Here is a 24149-nt window from a genome sequence, read left to right as displayed (position 1 = left end):
TGGGAGAACTGAGCGGCCCAGGATCCGCTCCCCTTTCATGGTGTGCGCGTGCAGGGAAAGGAGGGGTGGGTAGATGTCATTCATACCCTCTATTTTCTGAATCATCTGGGTCGCCCCCGCCCCAAACCGAGCAACTAACTGCCTTGCGATTTCTCAGCTGCGGGAGGAGGAGGAAGCGGCAGGGCCCGGGGGGGGCACCGTCTGCCGGGACGTGGAAGGCGGCACGTCCAGGGCCCACGGAGACGCCCGTGCCAACCTTGGCAAGAGCAAGACTTGTCTCCCCCAGCCGCCTCCAACCCTAGCCCTTCGCACATTGTTGAACGTGGTCGAATCAAAAAGGGAATCCAGGCAGGCGCTGGTTGAGTTTGTGAGATTCTGGGGGGAGAAAGAAGCAGGGACTTGGCCAGCCCTGGTGGCCCACCTGCCTGCCACTCTGAACCCAAAATCCAAGGCGGGAACAGACCCTGTGTCACCGCCCCGCAGCGGAACTGGAACCTCCACAGCCTGAGCTTCAATCTTCAAATCTTTGGGAACTCCTGTTTTCCCAATAATTAAAAAACGAGTAAAGCAGAGCTTTCAATGCAATAGTACTCTTTGGACTAAAGCAGAATAACAATAACAGCAACAACGACTGTCCTTTAACCCCACCCGTCCCCAAAATGCAGGGAGCCGAGGCTTGGGGCTTTGCATCCTCCTCTGGTCGCCAGGTCCAGCCCCCCGCCGCTCGGACCCTGGGCGGAGGGGCTGGGGTGGCGGGGCTGGGGTGGCGAGGGGGGGGGGGGCGTGGCGGGGAGTGGAGCGCACGGGGACTCGGGGAAATCCAGGCGCTCAGGGGTGCTTGGGGCGCTGTGCGGCCCGGGCTCCCCTGGACCTCGAGGGGCGATGGGGGGCGTCGGGGTCCCGGAAAGCCCCGGCTACCGGGGAGGCCCCGCGCGCCCCGCCCGCAGCAGGGGAGGGAGGCCGGGCAGCGAGGTGCCGCCCCCTCCGTAACTTTCTAAATGGCTTTGGGGGAAGAGGCGGAGTGTCGAGTGCGGTTAAAAGGCGTCGCTGGAGCAGGCAGGTGTCGAGGACCCGTAGCGCCCGGCGCGCTCCGCACTCCGGGACTCCCAGCCAGTCGGCGGCGCCCCAGCCCGCAGCGAGCGCGGAGGCGGCCCCGGCCAGGACCGGCCCAGACCCCGCCAGAGCGCCCCGCCGCCACCCGGGACCCCCTCGCCGCCCGCCCCCGGCCCCGCCGAGCGCTCCCTCCCGCACAGGTGAGGCCGCGCCGCAAGTGCGCCCGACTCTCGGCGCCCCGGGGACAGCTAGGGCTGGGGGACCCGGCTCCGGGAGGGACCCCGGGACGGCCTAGGGCCGGGGACCCCGCGCCAGGTGGGACCCCGGGACGGCCTAGGGCCGGGGGACCCCGCGCCAGGTGGGACCCCGGGACGGCCTAGGGCCGGGGACCCCGCGCCAGGTGGGACCCCGGGACGGCCTAGGGCCGGGGGACCCCGCGCCAGGTGGGACCCCGGGACGGCCTAGGGCCGGGGACCCCGCGCCTGGTGGGACCCCGGGACGGCCTAGGGCCGGGGGACCCCGCGCCAGGTGGGACCCCGGGACGGCCTAGGGCCAGGGGACCCCGCGCCAGGAAGGACGGCCTAGGGCCGGGGGACCCCGCGCCAGGTGGGACCCCGGGACGGCCTAGGGCCGGGGGACCCCGCGCCAGGTGGGACCCCGGGACGGCCTAGGGCCAGGGGACCCCGCGCCAGGAAGGACGGCCGGGACTGGGGGACCCGGCCGCGTCCGGGCAACCCGGATCCCGCGAGCTGGACACGCTCGCTGAGGCCCCTGCGCCGTCCCTGTCCCGGGCGGTCGCGGCAGCAGACCTGGGGCGGGGAGGCGAGGGGCGAGCGCGGACGTCTGGACAGGGAGCGGCTCAGGCCGAGCTCTGAAATTCGAATCGGGCCGCTCGGGCCGGATTTGCAGCAGCGCCGGAGAAGGGGCCGTGGTAACCGAAGCCGGGGCCGTGACCGGGCTGGGCGCGCGGGGCGGGGGAGGGGACCGTTCCGGCTCAGCGTGACGCGTGTCGAGACCCTCCTGGGGGAGATTCTCGCTCTGCTGCCCGGTCGCCGTAACTGCGGCCACCTGACCTGTTCCGTTGGCCGAAGGATTAGTTCAGAAAGTTGCAGAAAGTCGTGGGCAAAGCAGGAAGCCTTCGCAGCAGGAAACTGACCTTCACCTCCTCGCGCTGCCCTGGGGAGGGAAGTCACTCGGGTCGAGGTCCGGCCGGATTAACTAGCACTCCCTGCCCCCGCGAGCCCGGAGACCTAGACCGCAGCCCGAACCTGAGGTTAGTTTGGTTGCTTGCCTTTTTCCTAAACAGTCAAGAGCGTTTGTCCCCAGGTGGCGTTTCCCAGCTGGAAAGAACGCTTTCAGCACACTTTTTACAGACCAGGTAGCGTGCAGCTGAGAAGCGTGTTCTGTAGGACGGGCCGCGTTAGCCCTTCGGTGCCCCCTCCCTGGCAGGAGGAAATAAGCCCAAAAGGCGTGTGTCCTCCAAGCTTTCCGACAGGCGGACACCTAGGACCACGACCATTTACTTGGGACTCTGTCTTGAGATGTGTGGCCACAGCCATGCCCCCATTAGTCCTTTGAGTCTCTTTCAAATCTAGTGTGCGAAGTCAGTCACAGCTACAGACACCTGTGAGGGGGTGGGGGCGCTCTGTGGAGAGGTCAACCATCCAAAAAGTAAGGACCGGGAAGAAGGTAAAGGGGTCAAGAGCTCCTTTTGCCTTTTCTGGGACCTGGTGATTCACCCGGTGCCTTCCCCGAAGACCTGAAGCAGCTTCTCAACCCACTTCTGGCCCAACTCCAAACAATGACAGGGTGGTGTGGGCCAGGTAGGAGCCTGCCCATGACCCATCTGCCAGGTCAGGAAAGGCAGGAGGGCAGCTCCCTGGGTGATCTGAATGCCGGGGACAATTCCATCCTGCTTGGCTAGTCCATCCTGACCTGTCACCCCTGTCTCTCCTGCGGAGCGCACTGTAATTTGCTCCTTTTCCTAAAAGGATCTTTAAAGCAGATCCTTTAAAGGATCAAGAGCTTTACAAAACGACAGTATTTTTCTCAGCTGATGGTGATTGGACTGGTTTACAAAAGAGCATGTGATCCTTGGTAGCACAGAAGAGGCCAAGGAGTAAGGACCACCCTAGATTTTTAGTGGGACGTATTGACTTAAACCAGGGACAGTTTATTTCGGTGAGTGTTCTGCTCTCCACTCGGTGCTAATGAAGAACCGGACTGTCTAATCTCATGATACTGTTTGGTTAAAAGATGAATTTTGGTTCACCTGAGGACCTCCCAGACAGTCTGTATCTAAAGGATCAGGGCTGAACCCAGACGAAACCACAGTTTCTTCCAGTCGATGTGTCTCTTTGTCAAGCTGAGTAGGTCTAAATGTGTCTCAAGCATATTTCAATCTTCCGTAATTTTTGTGTCTGTGACTCTTCTCCGTGTCTCCCCTGCCTCCTCTGACCTGGATGGCGTTGGATGGCTCCGGCCGGATCTTAGTGCCCCACAGCAGTGCCCAAGATGGGGCGCAGTGACGAAAGGCATTCGTTCCCAGCTTGCTTAGAAGTCCATCGGGAAACGGGACCCAACTTGTTCCAAGGGGGAGAGCATTATGCTTTTAAGTAAGAGAAGAAGGAGGATTCACTACCAGCTTAGAAGGCGTGGAAAACCGATCACTCACCAGAATTGTGGAGAGGTGGAATCTTGTTTACAAGAGGGGTTGATTGAGACAGCTGGGCTGTAGCTATGAATAAATGAAGGCAGTTCACATCCTGGGATGAAGAGAAGGCCACCGTCTCATGGCAGATTGATCACAGGCTTCTCCGAATCCCTTTTCCATGAGTAGCAGGCTTTGGTTCTGAACTTCAATACAGTGACTCATCTTGTAGGGCCGGTGACCGGGGAATCACGGAGTTAAATTTGCTGTCCTTTTTCTTAATGTGCACCTTTAGAAACGCCTCTAAATTAAAACCACGACCCACAATAAAAAATGCACAATTACAGCCGTCACCAAACAGCTGTATCCCTCAGTACTAAACCGGGCAAATCAGTCCCACCCCACCGTGGCAGTGAGGACCACCCATCCAGACACAGGAAGTATGTGCAAAAATCCATGCATGGTGGCTTTCCTCCATGGGGAGACTAATTCTCACCTGTTCCTTTTCATATAGAAAAAGGAAGTGAAGCCTTCTGTGAAATTTTAACCTGGGAGTGCCTCAAATGTAAACTTTACCATCGGTAACAGTCATTTCACTGTTACATCCCAAATCCATGAAAGTGAACCGAAATGTTTTCAAGGAAGGTAGCTCTGCAGGGAGTTGGTCTGTTGGCCTTTAAGGCAAGGCCGGCCGCAGCCAGCCTCGGTCCCGGTGGTACCGTCCAAGACCTGAGGCTAGCGGGCAGAAGTAACAGGCGGGTCCCGTTCAAGTGCTGAGTGACTCGCGCAGTCTGCAGAGTGCAGAGTTCGGTCAGCACTAATTAGTGCCTTTAAGTTAGCAAGTACTTTTGCTGTGGCGCTCCTCCTCCACCCCCCGCATCTCTGTTATGTGCCAAGCACGGGGTGAATTCTTCCCGGGAACACGCTGGTCTTTATGAGACAACACACACGGACACGTTCCAGGTGGTTTGGGAACTATACGTCTAATCCTACAGCGAGCTGGGCTGGTTTTGTTTTCATCGTTTTGGGTGAGGTTGTGTAAGAGTTGGTATTTGCTCGCGAGGAGGTTTAAGAGTGCTCACTTACCGGGGACCCGGAGAAGTGTCCCCAGTTCCGTCCTGACGAGTCATTCCTGTGTTGTGTTCGCTTTGCCTTTTCCAGCACACACGGCCCGGAGGAGATGGATTGGAGCACGCTGCAGACCATTCTGGGGGGCGTCAACAAACACTCCACCAGTATTGGGAAAATCTGGCTCACCGTCCTCTTCATTTTCCGCATTATGATCCTTGTCGTAGCCGCGAAGGAAGTGTGGGGAGATGAGCAAGCCGATTTCGTCTGCAACACTCTACAGCCTGGGTGCAAAAATGTGTGCTACGATCACTATTTCCCCATCTCTCACATCCGACTCTGGGCTCTCCAGCTGATCTTTGTGTCCACGCCGGCTCTCCTGGTGGCCATGCATGTTGCCTACCGGAGACACGAGAAGAAAAGGAAGTTCATTAAGGGGGAGATAAAGAACGAATTTAAGGACATTGAAGAGATCAAAAGCCAGAAGGTCCGTATCGAAGGGTCCCTGTGGTGGACCTACACCAGCAGCATCTTCTTCCGCGTCATCTTTGAAGCAGTCTTCATGTACGTCTTCTACATCATGTACGACGGGTTCTCCATGCAGCGCTTGGTGAAGTGCAACGCGTGGCCTTGTCCCAATACAGTGGACTGCTTTGTTTCCAGGCCCACGGAAAAGACCGTCTTCACGGTTTTCATGATCGCGGTGTCTGGAATTTGCATACTGCTAAATGTCACCGAATTGTGTTATTTGCTAATTAGATATTGTTCTGGAAAGTCCAAAAAACCAGTTTAACGCATTACCCAGCCAGTGGATAAAAGAGAGGGTGAAAAGGAGGAGGCACAGACAGGTGCTTTGCTGTCAAGGCACAGTCACCAGCACTTCCCCGAGATACAGATTCCTATCTTAGACGCAACCATTTGAAACTGCTCTGGATCTCAGTGAAACTCCAGATGCCTCCAACAGAGCTCTCCTCTCCTAAAGCTTGAAAACAAAGGCATGATTCTGTGCCTATACTGATTTTCACTAAAATTAGTTCCAGTGAGGCCCCGAGCCGCTAGGGCTTGTGGGTGTAGGCTGTCTCCTATTTTAAACAAAGGACATCAGCATTTCTTTCTCTTTCTTGGAGGAAAGGAGAGAAACGCCGGGTTCTAAAGAGGATGCTGAGAAGGTTTGCTTGATCTCCTTAAGGGTCTCTTTGCCGTTTTCCCTGAATTAAAGGTGAACATAGAGATTCTTGGTTCTTTTATTCACTTGGGGAGTTTTAGTCTGTAACAAGGGACAGGGTTATCTAACGCTTCAAACTCTGTTGTGCTTTTTTAAGTGAAAACTTTAAAATGGGATAGATGTTCTTTTGATCTGTAAGATGTTCTGAAAACCATGATATGTTCACCCTATTTCAAAGGCTCAGACTCTGATATGTAAACGGTGTGCAATTAGATACTGTCATCGAGTTTAAAACAGAGCCTTTCAGTTATGAGTAATTTGCAGCGCCCCTGCGAGGCTGGTGGCCGTATTCATTGTGGTATGTAGCCCGTAAAAGCATTTCAGCCTCTCACACGTGAAACGAACTAGAAGTTCTTAGGGGTGGCTTGTATTAGCAAAGAGCCTTATTTCAAAAACTTAGGTGTAATTTTGCATGCGAAGTACACGCTGGATGGACCACCAGCTACTACTGACTACAGGCTGGGGCAAGCCACCCTCTTTACAGTGTTTGCCCTTTCCATTACTGTGGTCAACAGTGGGAGCACTGATTTAAAGAGGTGGCTTGGGAATGCTTCATTGCCACAGTACAATTTAATGGTGCAGAACAAAATGGGGGGAGTGGTAGTTACTGTTTTTAAAGAATAGATGGAAACAAAATTTTAAAGAATTTAGATGGACTCGAAATTCTCATGATTAAAAATGAGTTTCGTCTACTTCAAAAGTTTGCTTCCGTCTTTAGCATCCAGTTTTCTTAAGTGAAAATAGAATTGGTAGGCATTTGTTTTTAAACAGAAATTAGAGTTTAGATGAATATTTAGGTGTTCATGGGACAAACTGGACCCTAATATTATCACTGTGCTTGACATGGTTTCCAAAAAATGGTACTCGACATACTTTCATGAGGGTAAACACTTTTCTGTCGCCAAGAATAGCACTGTAAAAACATTTTGTAATAATAAATCATAGCTTTAATTACATGCTTGTAACTAAATAATTTTGTAATGTCTCAAATGTCATTTAAAATATTAAATATAATTAATTCGTAAAATATTTAAAATCTCTTACAGTTTTTAATAGAAGAGCAGATTTTATTTTAACCCATAGCCAGTGTTCTATGTTAATATTTTATATTTTTAACACCAACTCGGTAAGTTACCAGGGTGTCCATCCACCATTCTGGGATTCTTCTGCCCGGGTACAGGAAAGCCTCTGTCACCAGAAAGATTGACAGGAGAGGGGGAAAGAGTATTTTTGTCCAGCCGCATGCTCACCTCCAACAGGTTTTTGACAAACACACGTGCAGCACGACGTGTGGACTGGATTTGTAACCTGCAGGATGCCAAGTTGGGTTCACGTGACCGGTTTGGCTCCTAGAAGAACCACGGGAGCTGAAAATGTCATTCATGGTGAAGTTCGGCGGAGGCATGAGAAAAATTGTATAAGGGGTCTTTTCTGGGAGATGTACTTTCTGTGTATTTGTAGGTAATCGAATCTGGTCTGATGAAGCTGCTCTGCATTCCTTATTGCCCATTTCTATGGGAAATGAGCCCATAGGCAGGCCAGCCTGTCCTGTGTGTGGGAGTGCTTGCTGTCTGCGGGCCTGCCTGCCTTGAGGGGCTCTCCCCCAGCCGGCCAACAGCGGCTCCGGCTTTTCAGTAAGAGGAACCTTGAGCCCAAGGACCTCAGCATTTGACACATAAATACTTAGGAATGTTTTTTATGGAGAACCGTATGCCATGCGCTCGCTTTCTAAATGGATTTAAGAGGACAAAAAAAAATAGCCAACTTTCATCCAGGTAATAGAAAAGAGAAAAATAGTCCCTGGTCATCTTCCAAAGTGCTCTGCACACAGGCTGTTAAAACGGCACACGATTTTTAAGATAGATGTGTTCATTCTTAGAAGCTGTGAAGGTTATTACTCTCAAGGTTTTAAAAGACTAGACCAAAATAATTCCAGATCACTACTGACCACTTTGAAGAGCTTATAGAGCGGTCTGGCCACATGCCTGAAAATTAGAGCTTGAACTTTGAACATGAGTTTAATCCTCAATACATATCTCGAATTTATCATTTGTGCTAGGTAAGAAAAACCTCTGTTTGGGGTTTTTGGTTTTGGTTTTCAAAAGGGACCACCAAAAGACCCTGGGCCGGCCTGATTGCATCAAGGCCATTGGCCAGCCTCCAGCAGGGCCTCCACACTGGCTGGGCATCCACGTATTTGACCTTGAAAGCTTGTGAAACGGTGGGTGCGGTCCAGCTGCCAATTTATCTGGCACAAGGTTTGCTAGTAAGCTGGCACTCGTGGTCTCAACTCTTCCGTAGATGCACAACTGTCAAAAGGCGGGTGGCAACTGGCAGTGAGTGAATGAGGGCCGACTCAGGAGGACGCAGCCGGTATTCTCCAGGGTGGCCTGGCCCGAGCTGACCATCACTGCTGTCACCGACCTCAGCAGTCAACTAGACAGCAGCAGGCAACGTGCCAAGAGGGGTGTCCGGTGGGTATTGCAAGAGCTCACTTAATTCTCCGGACCTCAGTTCTCTCATCTTACAATGGCCTTACTGGTACTTTCCAAGGTTAATGGCAGCTAAGTAAGACAATTTATGTAAAAGCTTTCTACGTAGTGAAGTGCTAAGTAAAATATTGCCATGCGTGTTCCATGAGATAGATCCCAAGCTGGAAAGATGGTGGGCGGTATTTTAGATAGAAATGACTCAAGCGGAGCTTGACAAACTGGAAGCTGGAAAAAAAATGGCACTTTTATACTAAATCTGATGTAAGCACAATAGAGAGAGAGGAGAGGCTAGGTGCAAAAGTCATGGCATAAAAAGGTAGGGTTACGACAGTTATGTTAGTCTATGATTAAAGAAAAGTCAACAGGGTCATAAAGCGTCCATTCATCTAGTTAGTCTCTGTTACCACGTGTTTTATGCATATGATCTCATTTAATCCTCACAGATACTCTGGCAGTCTTAGGCCTTCGGATAGTATTACTCCTATTGAATGGACCAGGAAGGTGCCTTTCGGGGAGGTAACATATCATACTCAAAGGCCACGAGCAGACAGTCCTATCACACAAAGGGTGTGGGTTGGACTTCCAGAATTCTCCCAGTGCATTTAATTCCTGAAGCTAGTAGCCAACACCACAGGGATGCCCCATCTTCCCCAGTGCTGATAGGGTTAAGAAGAAGTCCTGACTTCTAGAGACACTCATTCCATTCCTGCGCATCTCGAATTATTCATTTACTCAGCCAATATTTACCAAGTGCCAGCGGAGTGCCAGGAACTACTGGGCACCGGGACTGCGAACAAAACAAAATCTCTGCCTTCATGTTGAAGGAGGCAGGCTACAAACAAATCCCTGTCGATTATATATGCTGCAGATAAGTGCAACGGAACTTTCTGTGCATACGGGAACTAGGAAGGGCCAGGGACGATGAGAATCGCTGTTCGATGTAGGGTGGTCAGGGAAGGCCTCTCTGCTAAGAGACATAGGAGAAGCAAGCCAAACGGGTATCTCAGGGACGAGTCATCCAGGAAGAGAGAGGCCGGGACACCAGAGTCAGGGAGAGACTGGGAGGAGATGAGGCCAAAGAAGGAGGGGGTAGTACAGACGGCGTGGGGCTGGAGGCCGTCAGAAGAATTCCCTATTGTGCAGAAATCTGCCTGTTTATAACACCAGCTTTCCAGCATCTGTTCTGCCCTCTGGTGGACCCAGAGGAAGTCTATTTTCCACTTAAGAACCTTAAAGAGCTGAGAACACATCCAAGTTCAACCTCAACTTTATTTTCCAGCTATATAGCCCCACATTTCTCAGTCATTCATTGGTTCATCCAATATTAAGCAACTACTGTGTACCAGCCTACGAGGTACAAGCAAATAAGAGAGAACAAAACACATTTTCTAACCTCTGGCAGTCAAGCAGTGATAAGTGTGCCAGGGGTTGCTAGGCTCCCCCTCAGTGTCTTCCAGAAGGCGGACGGTGCCCAGCACTAGGTGCAGCACTCCAGTGTGGCCCAGCATTGGAGGGACTATTCCAGACGCAGTATCACACGTTAATTTTGAGGGAGATTTTTAACGGCCTCGTCACCTTTCCTCACTTTCAGTGACAAGATGATTTATGTAATTACAGAATTAATATACAAATACATTTGCATTTAAAATGAAACGCAGAAGTATATAAAGTCAAGTGAAAGTCTCATTTCATAGTCCTACTCAGAAGTATCAGTATTAAGATCTCAATGTATATCCTTCCAATCTTTTTTCTATGCAATGGCAGATGTATATGTAGATACAGAGATATACATACATAACTACTTTGGTTTGCATTTCTGACATACTTTTTTCCGTGGTAGCTTCTCATCTAGTAATACGTCTTGGAAATCTTTCCAGGTCGGTATGTATAGATCTAACTTGTTTTGTTTTTTTTTTAACAGACGTACAATATTCCATAGAATGACGGAGCCACAAACTGTTGAACTGCCACCATGTCCATGAACGGTCGCTCTGTTTCCAAGTTTTCACTGAGTACTCCCCCTCCCCTTCTCTTCCCACTGCCTCCCACCTCCTATCAAAATTTATACTACATGTCACATGGATTTTTCCAACCTAAATACAAGCCTCTAACGTTTTCCCTGTTGAATTTCATCTTGCTGATTTTGGCTCATCCCTCTAGTCCATCCAGATCTTTCTGAGCCCTGTATTCAGTTTATTGGCAATTCTTTCCAACTTTATGTCATGTGTCAGTTTAATTAGCCTGCTTTCTCTATAGTTACTTAAGCCAATAAAAATGTTGTATATGGAACACCACCCAAGATTTCCTTCCAACTCATGTCAGTCCATCTACCAGCATAACTTGAGTTTGGAGTGAATTAGCTGCATCTAATTCACAAGTTTTCATCTTAATAGCATGGATATTATGACCAACTTTGTGAAGTATCTTACAAAAATATTTAATAATATTTACCATTTCATTATCCATTAAAAAAAAACACATCTATTGAGCTCCTTCTATGTGCAGAGCATTGTCTAAGCCTCTGGCAAATGCAAAGATGATTTTAAAGGGTCGCAATGTGGAGGACAGAGGCGTATGAGGCGGTTACCATACAAAACAGTACAGTATGGGAGCACGTGGGCACTTCAGTCGGTTAAGCACCCACTTCCGCTCAGGTCATGATCTCACAGCTCGTGAGTTCAAGCCCCATATCGGGCTTTCTGCTATTAGTGCAGAGCTCGATTCAGATCCTCTGTCTCCCTCGCTCTCTGACCCTCTCCCACCAAACATAAACATTAAAGAAAAAAAACTTGAAAAAAACACACAAAAAAAGTACAGTATGGAACCAGCTGGGTGAGGCAGGAACACCAAAGCACCACAGAAAGCAGAGTGTGAAATGGTTTGTCTTGGGGGCCTTCAGAAACAAAAAGCTAAATCATGAAAGATGGCTGTCTTTGGCCAGGAAAAGACCTGCGACGTGGTTACTTTGGCTTTTTCCATTTCTTGGAGAAGCTGAATAACTTATCAAAGACCTTTCTACTATTTGATGTGATAACTGACTGAACCTTTTCTCAGAAGCCCTGGGTCCAGACCAGAACCCCCAGAGGTGTGCAAAGCCTCTCTCTGCTGCCATCTGCTGCCAACAAGGGTAACTACGGGGCGCGGCATCCTTCCCATCCCCGTGGCTTCCCTCCGGGCCTGTGGGGCGTTTCTTACAAAAACCTCTACACCCGAACAGCCACACTTACCCCTTCCTAAAAACCCTATTGCTTCCATTGCTCTGGGTTTGTATTTCCAATTTGTAGATACCTAGCCATTGTTGTTTTGTCAGGGTAACCATAAAAAATGAAAACCAAAAATTCACATATAAACGTATATTTCCTCTGCGAAAGAGTATAATAAGCAATATTAGCAAACTTCTGTAATCTCATGGTTATAGTCAGTGGCTTTCCACAAATTTCCCATTTAGGTTTTCCCTTAGATTTAAGCATTCTGTCACTTGAATTTTGAAATCTTACTATCTAGGACCATAAATGCCATGGTGAGATTATTTCTTACTCAACACTCATCTGTATGGGTAGGTGAATGTGTTATTTGAAAAATTTTTTCAATTCATCATCTAACATTAACACAGCAAATCTTTAAAGATTCAGTGTTATTTGATTTTATTTCTTTATGTTGGGGGGGGGGTGGAAATCACCTAATATAGTCCACTTTAATTTTTCCAGTTCCTTATTAATTGTGATATCTACTTTTTAAAACCTGAAAAATGGGTTTAGGGAAATTTTGAGTCACAATAGCTCAAGAAAGCATAACTTTTTCCCATTTGCCCTGCCTTTTCCTAAGAAAGATTTCAATTTGAATAGCTATTTGAACACCCATGTCCACAACAGCGTTATTCACAGTAGCCAAAAGGCAGGAGCAACCCAAGTATCCATTAACAGATGGATGAAAAAACAGAATGTGGTACATCCATACAATGAAATATTACTTTACCTAAAAAAGAAGGAAATTCTAACACATGCTACAACATGAATGAAACTTGAGAACACTAAGTGAAATAAGCCACAAAAAGGCAAATACTGTACGATTCCACTTTTGTGGATGCACCTAGAGCAGTCAAATCCAGAGAGACAGACAGTAGGATGATGGTTTCCAGGGGCCCGGGATGGGGGGATGGGGAGTAATTGTTTAACAGTTTCAGCTGGGGATTAAGAAAAGTTCTGGAGATGGATGGTGGTGTAGGTTGCAAGATAACGTGAATGTGCTTAAAAATGTACATTTAAAAATGGTTACTATGGTAAATTTTATGTTATGTATATTTTACCATAACTTTTTAAAGTGAGAAAAGAGACATCTCTTTTCTCAACACAAGAGACAATGGATGTTCCCTACTGAAAGACACTGATTGTGATCACAGTGTGTTTAGAAGTATTTTGAACTCCGAAACACATCAAACACTATTAATGTCTCTATTCTATTTTATTAGTGCTATAATGCACCAAAATAAATTCCTAAGCCCATGTATATTAACCATAAACATTAAACTAATAAGACAAGTCTGAACACACAGCTGAGTCTTTCCCTGCCCTAAGAAAAACAATCATGTTCAAGTCAGATCAAGTCATTTAGGGAATAAGTACCAGAAAGTGACTCTGCCTCCCGTTCAAGTGGCTAGAAGTGACCTTTCCGAGTCTCAGAAATATTTACAGTTCTCTCTGTAGCCCATACCAGGTAGAATATTATAAATAAAAATTATTGTCAGGAGGGGTGGCTGGGTGGCTCAGTCGGTTGACTCTTGATTTCAGCTTTCAGCTCAGGTCATGATCAGACTGAGCCCCACATCGGTCATCATGCCGGGCGTGGGTGGAGTCTGCTTAAGATTCTGTCTCTCCCCCTCTGTCCTTCCCCCACTAAAACCAAAACAAAACAAAACAAAAATCATTGTCAGGAATAGTGGTAAAAATGGTAGGGGCAAAGGGAACCTCCCATGGAAAGCTCTTAAAGGCTCACGTCTCTACGTTCCTCTGTTGTTGTTAATTCTCCCAAAGCTGGTATGAATTAGAATTCATTCTAGTAATCTGGACTACTTTTCATTTATATCCCAAACAGAGGCAAAAGTTTTAATAATAACCATACCCTCTATATCCAGAAGCATATGGGGGCTTGGAAGAATTTTCTCCCAATAGCCAGCAAACTTCCAGCTGTATAAATGGTACAAGAAATTTAAAATCATAAACAGAATTTTTTTCATAGGATTTTCATTCTTAGGAGTCTTTTACTACCTTTGAGTTTCCAAAAAGGTGCTCCAATGCTCTAGGAAGTAGCAAAGTCAACATGTTTATGAGAAAACAGGGAATTAACACCTGTTGTTGTTGTAGTCTTTTTTTTTTTTTTTTTTAACGATTTCTTCTGGGCTCCTTCTGCTTAGTAATGAATGGGGAAATCATTTTGTTTATTGGCCTGGGAGATCCTCAAGGGTTTAGCTAAGCTACTCAGGGTACTGCTGCCTCGGCAACTATTTTGCTTGGCCCGTGGGGGCTTTAAACTGACCCTAGCCCCTCGTGCAAGTGCATGCATGCCCTAAACAGCAGCCCGGCCATGACTTTCCTGGCTTTGGGATAAACAGTCACCCTACCTCCCAGGGCCTTCCCCTTATGGGCCCCGGACATAAGACCCCATGAAACTTACCAAAACTCGGCTCTTTTGGGTTTGAATTGACCAGTCCAGCCTTAGCCCAAGAGCCCCAAAGAACTCCATCCATGGGCCCTAATAAAGACAGGTGCCTCAGGTCCTGCCTCTCTCTCTGCCTGTACCCTGACTTGACTTCCCTGTGTAGCCCCTCGAGGCATGCTGTGCACATGCCTCGCGACCTGTGGATAATAAGCTTCTCTATCTCAATTTTTCTTGTGGTCTGTGGTCAACCTGCAGCTCACATTCTGGCACAGTGTGCTCCATTTAACAAGTGGGAACTTAACGAAGTCAGAACAGAGTTAAGATGTGATCCTGCCCAAAAAAGAAGGAAAACAGACGAGAACTGGCAACTGTCCAGCACTTTTGATTCTATGAGTTACTTATGCTTGTGCAGAGAATGGTACAGAAAGCCCAGAAGGTTCATGAGAAGACCCAGTTGACCCCAAGGATGAACTAGCTGAAAGAACACCAAGTAATTCTAGATTCATCAGCTCCGTCCCATCAAAGCTCTGCAGGAGGCTTAAAGACCTGTGAAGCTCAGTCCTGGTCTCTAAGACCTTGCGGAGGAAGATGAGAGCAAAGGAAGCAGAGATTGCTCACAACTCCCTGTGGGGGGTGAGACGGAAATGGGAGGGGGACATCTCACGTAGCGGAATGACATGAGCAAAGAGAAAGGAAGAAGCCTGGGTATGTATTAGAGGCTGCTGGAAGACTGGGGGGAGGGGGCCGGGGCTGGTAAGCAGAAAGGCAAAGAGGATGGAGTTTGTCTTGCAGGCAACGGGTAGCCACTGAATGTTGCAGGGCTGGAGAGGCACACAATCCAAGCAGGGCTCCAGAAAGATAACTCTGACTCCGGGACGGTTGTAGAAGAAAGGTCGAAGGGAGACGGGGACGCTCTCTGGAAACGACTGGAATGATCAGATGCAGTGGCACCGGGCCAAATTCATTTAGTGAAAGAGAGGCAGAAATATGTACGAAATAATGTACGACTAATCATCAGAACTTGCCAACAGATGAATTTGGTGAGACAGAGAAGAAGACCCAAACAGGACTACCTTTCAAGCCCGAGCAGTAGAAATTAGAAATAAGAAAGTGAGCAGGGACCCTGGTACGCTCCAGGCGGGAACCTAAAATTTCTTGAGCTGACTTCACGTGGTACAAACTACTCGCTGTAGAGCGAATAGCACAAGAATGGCTACTTGCATTCCTTCCACAGCCATTAGGAGTCTTAAGATAAAAGATCTCAGAGCGTGCGTGGTTCTAAAAACAAAACACAAACACCGTGAAAAACGCTCATGCCAATTTTCAGAGCGTGAGAGCTCTGCCTCCAGGCTTTGCGATGGCAGCCCCAGGGGCTCACCAGCAGGGCCGGTCTGAGCTCCCAGTCCCTTCTAAAATTGCCAGTGTGGACTAATCAGAGGGTGTAGCTACAGGCTGGGTTGGATAGAAGGATACATAGATACTCTGCCACACTGTCATTGACCCCACCGCCACCCAGATTGGAAAGATATATCCCTTGAAGAAGACGGTCGAACTCATTTGTGAGCAGGTATTTAAAGGTTTATCATCAACACCAATGATAATATCTAACACTTGTAAGCTGCTTTATAAGTTTCACCCAACACCTTTACTTGGATAATTCCACATGAGCCTGACCCGCCCTTTGAGTTCGGTGGCATTATTCTGGATTCACAGATGAAGAAATTAAGTTCAGAGAGATCAACAGACTTCTCCCATGGTTACACAATTTATAATAACCAACATTTGCATTGACTTTTTAAGCATTCAGGCTCATTTTTTAAAATATCAACGTGAATAAATAAATAAATAAATAAATAAAAATAAAATAAAATATCAACGTGAAGAGCACTTGGCCGGGTAGCCGACGCAGAGTAGGCCTCCACAGATAGAGTTGTTCCTTCTCGCTTGAATTTCACCTCTGTGCTGCTATTAACACAGCAGCGGCCCCTCATTACAGATGAGCAAACTACGCTCCCAAAGTAAGACAGCCTGCAAGGGGCCCCATCAGGATCGGAGAGCCCTTAGTCTTTTGTGGCCTTCACATGTATAAGTCACTTCGAATATATGCCCAAGAAAACTTTTATGTACCTGGTAAATTATGTGAAGCTTTCCTAGTATTTCAGCAACTGACACTCAACGTAAGGACATTCCCTGGTTTCAAAATGGAGTAGAACCAGTGGCTTTAACTAAAGCTTGTTTGAGAGGGAAGTATTTTCAAAACACAAAAAGACAAAAACAAAAACAAAAAAAAAAACCCCCACCATTACAACGCCAAGAGTATGTGAGTCTGAATTCTGAAATGTTTATGCCAAGGCAAATAGAAGGACACTGATCTTGTACCATATGCTCGCACGTCCTCCTGTCTGGAGGACGCAGCCACCGAAGGAGAAGGGCAGGAAGAGCCCTGTGCTCCGGGGTCCCAGTAAAGCATAGACGGAGTTGTGCTCATTAAATAGCCCCTTGCACCTGGGGCGCACCCTAATTTCAGATCCCAGGCTGGAGTGATTCAACATGTGGCAGGGAGGCCTTAATTAATGAAAATGCTAGGGTGTTCTAGGAAGTGGTGGTGATTCAGCAAGCATTTTTACTTCTGAGTCAGTCCTAATCACAGGCAAGACTGGGTTAGGATGGTTTCCAAAAAGGGTGTGAGGCTTCTTCTTCAACAACCAATGAAGGGGCAGAAAAGTGCTCAGCGAGGAAGGTCTAATAATAGGTTGGGGCCTTTAACTAGGCGTAGAAGGGACTGGGGAAGCTGCAACGCTGATGCCTGGGTCCGCGAGGCCTATGCCCCGTCCGGATGACACGGCAGTGCGTGCGGAGGTAGGCCAGCTACTAGGCACTGAGCCTACACGGGTGAGCCAGACAACCAGGGTGCAGGCCACATAGAACTTGGTCAGCAACCAACCCAACAAGGAGGCCAGGAGGAATCCTCTGGGAGGTCAGAAAAATCATGTCAACCATGCTACTGCTTTGGCCTGAGGGCACTCCAGCCCACACCCGAGCAATTGGAGAACATGACATCCAGGAGTTCCCCTGGATTCTGGAAGGAGGTGTTCCTGTCTCCTTCCCATTCCGCTTACTCAAACAACACCAACGAAGTGCTGACATGAGTTGATTCTCCCCTTAAATGCCCAAGCGCAAAGGTGAATAAGGCAACCTGTACTGCTGGCAAAGCTTTCACTGAAAGAAAAGCCAAGACAGAAGGACAGCTATCCCGCAGTGTGAGACGTGCTCCAAACGGCACTCCATCCCAGCACTCTCCATGGGGGTGCTCCCGATGGAACAGCATCTCGAGGTGTTCTGTCCCTATCTCTCTCTCCTCTCCCGTCTCATCCATGCGTCTCCGTGAGAGGAGAGACACCCCATGGGGCAGTCAGGAAGATGGAATGGGCCCAGTGAAGCCCAATGCCCTGTGGCCTTTCCACTTTGGTCTGTCTGCAGGCCGAGGGGTGCGTTCTGGCCCGCTCTGTGCTGTGGGGTCAGCTGACCCGGCGGGCTGTGCCCCTGCGGAAGAGTCCAGCAGCCAATGAGCACGTAGCTAATTCTATCTATTTTGGAAAGAAGAAAGAAGTATCAAAAGCTCTCTTGTCCCGCCTTTATAGAGCTGACATTTTGATTTCTACCTGCCTGTCCTGTGTTTTATTTCTCACCTGGTTCTGAACTCGGGAGGGGCGCTCAGGGGATTCCTCTCACCAAACCCTAGCATAGACCTAGGATTAAGTGAACTTCCATGATAGCACAGAAACCACCCTCTTCCATTCAGTGCCAAATATCTGTTGAATCTATATCCACAGAACAAAGGAAGGAGTGGTTCTCTCTTGCTGGCATGCCTGGCGATGCTTGCCAGTGGCATCCTCGGAACAAAGCCTCAAAGGAAGCTGAGTGAGGAAGAACTGTGTGCTCAGTAAATGCCAACCACAGGGCTTCCCTCAGAGACTCACTCACTTCCTACACCTTTACCCAGAATCAGGGTCAGCACTCTCTGGCAAAGTCCACAGCCATCCTCTTCCGATGCCCCTTATGGCCACTGAAAGACCCTCTCGATTTCCCCCATTGCCTTTATTTACCCACCTTCAAGTTCCATCATTTCTGGAACATTCAGAGTCTTCTTGTCCATCAGATCCCTACCACCATATTAGGAGATTCTGCTATAATCAGATGATGTGCCAACGCCCGGATATCACACAGAGTAGATGTCTACTCTGATGATCTCCATCCACTCTTTTGGATCATAATCACATGATATGAAACTTCCTTCGATACCTCTGAGAGGTTCCTTTCTGCCCAGAACTTGCTTTGTTTGGGGGGAATTCTTAGCCAAAGAGATACAAAGAAACACGCTTCTCTGTTTCAACCCTCAAAGTAAAAAATAGGTTGGTTGTTGAGAGAAAAGCTGATATTTCTCTTTTTTTTATTTTTTTTAACGTTTATTTATTTTTGAGACAGAGAGAGACAGAGCATGAACGGGGGAGGGTCAGAGAGAGAGGGAGACACAGAATCTGAAACAGGCTCTGGGCTCTGAGCCGTCAGCACACAGCCCAACACGAGGCTCGAACTCACGGACCGTGAGATCATGACCTGAGCCGAAGTCAGACGCTTAACCGACCAAGCCATCCAGGGGCCCCGAAAAGCTGATATTTCTAAGATACAAAAAGAAGCAGAGAGCTTTTAAGTGAACTCTTCATTTTCTAACTCAGAAATCATAAAGAAACATTCACATGAGGCACCTAGAATAGAGAATTCACAGAGACGGAAAATGTAATGGTAGTCGTCAGGGGTTGGGGAGAGGGAATGAGATGACCCTCCTGGTTTCTCACCTCTCTGATGGCGAGGTTTCACCCTCCGACCGTCAACAATGTCAAAGGGCTGAGTGGACTGTAGGGCCCTCATAGCCTCTCCTCAACCCAGTCAGGAGGCCAGGTGCATGAGACACCATCCAGTCGGTGGTGCGCCCCCCTTCTCCAGCCCATCACCGACAGTGTTGATATTCAGTTCCCATGCCCTGTCTCTTTGGAGTTTGGAGAGGTGGGCATCCTTCACCCTCTGACCAAGATATTCCGACTGTGAGGTCTGGAACCCTTCTCAGCATACGAGGTAAAGCATTAGTCTAAAGAACACTCCAACCTGTTCTCTTCCCTTGTTATAACTTACACAGAGTATCCTTTGGGAATGGAAAAGCCTAATCCATACCTTTTCGGCTTCTCCTAATAGCATTACGCCATGCTCAACCTGGTCACATGGCAAATACCCGAGAAAGTCCATGAGTTGGTCCACTCAGCTTCCACACTTACCATTCACTTAGGTCTTCTACCCGAGGCCCTCAGAGCCTCCAGTCCTCCCTGCCTACCACCCTTCCTGGCTTCACACCTCGCCCCCCAGACCCCATGGCGCAGACCTCAATCCTTCAACTCACTGACCTTTGGACACACCTAGCATGGTGATCCCCCAGGATGAAGTGATTCACCCACCATTCATTCTCTCTGCACCTGCTGCAGCCAGGGAAAATTGCACAACTGCTCTCGTCACCCACAGACCAATCTGGGACTCCTGGTCTCTGTGTGACCTGATTTTGTATAGACCCGGTTCTACTCATTCCCAGCAGATCTCTGAGCCTGCCTCACTCTAACGAATGATCGGTCTCTCGGTCCGCACTGTTTTTGGGAAGATGAATGAATCCTATCTCTTCACTTGGGGGCCCATGTGCATGGGTGGGGAGTGTGAGAGAATCCTCCCAGGATTTCCGGATTCCCTGTTGCCTGAGAGATAAATTCCTGCCTTACTCGTTTGTCATCCAAGGGCCTTTGGCATCTGGTGCCGGTCTGTGCCTTCAAACTCATCTTTTATTACTTCCTTAGTGAAGTCCTTCGCACCAACCCAGATGATGTCTTCCTGGACCTGCAGACATGCCCCATTATCTTTTTTATCAATTGTGGTAAAATACACATAACATGTAATTTATAATTTTTAAGTGTACCGTTCAGTGACATTGAGCACATTCACGCTGCTGTGAAGCCGTCACCACCATTCATCTCCAGAGCTCTTTTCGTCTTATAAAACTGAAACCCTGTTCCCATTAAACAGCTCTCCGTTCTGCTCCTCCCAGCCCCCAGCAACCACTAGTCTACTTTCTCTCTATGACTTGATTATTCTAGGTCCCTCATATAGGTGGGATCATGTAGCATTTGTCTTTTTGTGGTTGTTTATTTCCTTTAGCATAATGCCCTCAAAGTTCAGCCATGTTGTAGCATATTGCAAAACTGACTTCCTTTTTAAGGCTGAATCATAATTCATTGTAGGTATGTAACACAGTTGGGTTAACCATTCATCTGTCAGTGGACACCTGGGTTGCTTCCGTGTTTCAGCTATTGTGACTAATGCTGTTATAAACATGGAGGTACAAGTGTCTCTTTGAGGCCCTGCTTTCAATTCTTTTGGATATGTAGCCAGAAATGGAATTGCTGGACCAGGTGTTAATGGTATTTTTAATTTTTTGAAGAACTGCCATCCGTTTTCCACAGCGGCTGTACCCTTTTACATTCCCGCCAGGAATGCGCAGGGGTTCCAGTTGCTCCACGTGCCTCTCAACACTTGTAATCTTGCTGTTGTTGCTGTTGTTAGTAGCCCTCCTGGCGGGTGCAAGGTGGTATCTCATTTTTGCTTTTGAATTCTCCTCATGATAGGTGATGCTGAACATCTCTTCATGTGCTTATTGGCCATTTGCATGTCTTCTATTCAGGTGTTTTGACTTGGTTTAGTTTTTTTGTTGTTGAGTTTTAAGAGTTCTCTATATATTCGAGATATTAATCCCTTATCAGATACATGAGTTGCAGATCTTTTCTCCCATTCTGTGGGTTGCCTTTTAACTCTGTTGATCATGTTCTTTGATGCACAAAAGTTTTTAATTTTCATGAACTTCAATTTGTCTATTTTTTTCTTGTGTTTCCTGTGCCTTTGGTGTCATAGCCAAGAAATCATCACCAGATCCAACATCACGAAGTTTTAGCCCTGTGGTTTCTTTTAAAAGTAACAGCGTTTGTGTTATATCTTTAATGCATTTTCAGTTAATTTTTGTGTATGGTGTTAGGTAAGGGTATAACTTCATTCTTTTCATGTGGATATCCTGTTTTCCAGGCACCATTTATTTCTTTTTTTAAATATGAAATTTATTGTCAAATTGGTTTCCATACAACACCCAGTGCTCAGCCCAACAGGTGCCCTCCTCAATACCCATCATCCACCCTCCCCGGCCTCCCACCCCCCCACAACCCTCAGTTTGTTCTCAGTTTTTAAGAGTCTCTTATGGTTTGCCTCCCTCCCTCTCTAACATTTTCCCCTTTCCCCTCCCCCATGGTCTTCTGTTAAGTTTCTCAGGATCCACATAAGAATGAAAACATATGGTATCTGTCTTTCTCTGTATGACTTATTTCACTTAGCATCACACTCTCCAGTTCCATCCACGTTGCTACAGAAGGCCAGATTTCATTCCTTCTCATTGCCAAGTAGTATTCCCTTGTGTATAGAAACCACAATTTCTTTATCCATTCGTCAGTTGATGGACATTTAGGCTCTTTCCATAATTTGGCTGTTGTTGAAAGTGCTGCTATAAACATTGGGGTACAAGTGCCCCTATGCATCAGCACTATCCCTTGGGTAAATCCCTAGCAGTGCTATTGCTGGGTCATAGGGTAGATGTATTTTTAACTTTCTGAGGAACCTCCACAGTTTTCCAGAGTGGCTGCACCAGTTTGCGTTCCCACCAACAGTACAGGAGGGTTCCTGTTTCTCCACATCCTTTCCAGCATCTATAGTCTCCTTATTTGTTCATTTTAGCCACTCTGACTGGTGTGAGGTGATATTTCAGTGTGGTTTTGATTTGTATTTCCCTGATGAGGAGCGACGTTGAGCATCTTTTCATGTCCAGGCACCATTTGTTAAAGAAACTCTCTTTTCCTCAGGGCACCTGGGTGTCTCAGTTGGTTGAGCGTCCAACTCTAGACTTCTGCTCAGGTCATGATACAAAGGTTGTGAGATTGAGCCTCATATCAGCCCCCTCACCCCCATGCTGAGTGTGGAGCCTGGTTAAGATTCTCTCCCTCTCACTCTGCCCTTCCCTGGTTCATGCATGTGCTTTCTCTCTCTCTCTCTCAAAAAACAAAAGAAAGAAAGAAGGAAAGAAGAAAGAAAGAAAGAAAGAAAGAAAGAAAGAAAGAAAGAAAGAAAAAGAAAAGACGGAAAAGAGAGAAAGAGAAAGGAAAAGAGAAAGAAAAAGAAACTGTCCTTTCCTTATTGAATTTTCTTGACACTCTTATCAAAAACAATGTGACCATATTTACAAGGATTTATTTCTAGGCTGTCTATTCTATTGCTTTGGTCTATATATCTGTCTTTATGCCAATACCGCATTGTTTTGATTACTGTAGCTTTCCAGTAAGTGTTGAAATCAGGAAGTGTGAGTCCTCCAACTTTGTCCTTCCCTTTCAAATTCATTTCGTTTTTTGGTTTCTGGGGTTTTGTTTGGTTTTGGTTTTTGGTTTTTGGTAGGGTTTTTTTTTTTTTGTTTTTTTTTTTTTTTTTTTTTGAGTTCCTTGAGATTCCAAATGGATTTTAGGATGGATTATTTTTAATTAATAGATTTTGCTCTTTGCGTTTGCTGCTTTTGTGTCCCTTGTCTTGGCCTTCCTTTCCACCTATCATTCAATTCAGATTCCAGCTCGATTCCTACCTGACTCTTCCTACCCAAACTGATTTCTCCCTCCTCCAAGCTCCTACTTCACTCATTTCCTATATCACTCATTCAAGAAGCATCTGACTTTTCTCACGATCCCTTATCCCTTAATACTCAACTCAAACATCACCCAATCTAAAGTAGGCCTTTCCGTGACTCTTTCTTGTAACACCATATGTTTTTCCCCCTTTGAAGCACTCACCATGATTAACAATTAATTAATTTCTAAGTTAATTCTCATACATGCAGATCCTCAGACAAACATTTCAACATCTCTGAAATAGAGCTTCGTGTGTCACAACTGATGACATCTTACCATCAAAATCACAGCTTTTATTTTGGTGAAACATAAGTAATGGTATATCTTGCAATCAATGGTACTTTTGATTTGATGAAACACAGGATGTGTCTGCTTGTGTGATTTACCTGCTTGGCGATTGTCTCACCAGACTGTGAAAGTTCCAAGAAAGCAGTGGCCAACCCAGCTCACCACGGCACCCCCAGGCCTCCCTCACTCAGTCTCTGACCCACCTTTTCGATGAATTGATGAACTGTAAGTTCTTTGAGGAAGCTAGTCAATACATGTTGAAAGGGTCACAACACCTAGAACAGCACTACCGGCTCTTGGACCCTTGCTGAATGAATATTCAAGCTAGATAGCACCTAGCACCTGGCTGCTCTCGGATAGAAATAAAAGGATTAACCATACCTCATTCTTTTAGAGGAAAAAGCAGGAAAGTCCCGTCAGGAGAACCCAGTGGCTTATGCTTTTTTTTTTTTCCCTTGACAAACACCTGACTCGGCCTTTGTAAACAGAACGCTGTTTCGGAAATCTCTATACACGCATAACCCTTCATTTTGCAACACACTCTTCCTTGGGGACGTTACATAGGAATCATTTAAAAGTGATGTCATTCTTTTTTCTCAAGAGGGTTGATGCTATTATCTGTTGAGAAAATGACACACACTTCTACACTCTTGGGAGCCGCAAACTATTTATAAATACATTGTCCCTATGTAGCAAATACACTGAACCTTGAAGAAGGAGGAAATCAAGTTTGTCCTCTTCTCAGGGGTCACTGAATCCTGGTCTGGGTTCATCGAGTGTGAGTACACAGAGGCGGAGTTTGGGCCAGATGAGTACAGACAAATTCTTCAACAACCACCCTGCGAATGAACAAAAAGGGCCTTACATGGGGGCACAAGGAAGAAAGGGGAAGATACAGATTCTCTTAATAGAAG

The 24149-nt window shown here is 47.3% G+C and overlaps 1 protein-coding gene across 4 annotated transcripts in view; it reads left to right on the top strand.

Annotated features, from left to right (window-relative positions):
- GJB2 (gap junction protein beta 2) overlaps window positions 1-7051 on the top strand; it is a 34381-nt gene extending 27330 nt beyond the window's left edge. For all 4 annotated transcript variants that reach the window (XM_042904961.1, XM_042904180.1, XM_042903569.1 and 1 more), the window contains one exon: window positions 4865-7051. In XM_042904961.1, coding sequence (XP_042760895.1) covers window positions 4884-5564 — 681 coding nt within the window. In that variant the 5' untranslated portion in view covers window positions 4865-4883 and the 3' untranslated portion in view covers window positions 5565-7051. The remainder of the gene's footprint in view (window positions 1-4864) is intronic.
- The last annotated feature ends 17098 nt before the right edge of the window (window positions 7052-24149 follow it).

The sequence above is a fragment of the Panthera leo genome, chromosome A1 (assembly GCF_018350215.1).
Source record: "Panthera leo isolate Ple1 chromosome A1, P.leo_Ple1_pat1.1, whole genome shotgun sequence".
Taxonomy (NCBI): domain Eukaryota; kingdom Metazoa; phylum Chordata; class Mammalia; order Carnivora; family Felidae; genus Panthera; species Panthera leo.
The sequence above is the reverse complement of the archived record's forward strand: the minus strand, read 5'-3'. Positions and strand labels throughout refer to the sequence as shown.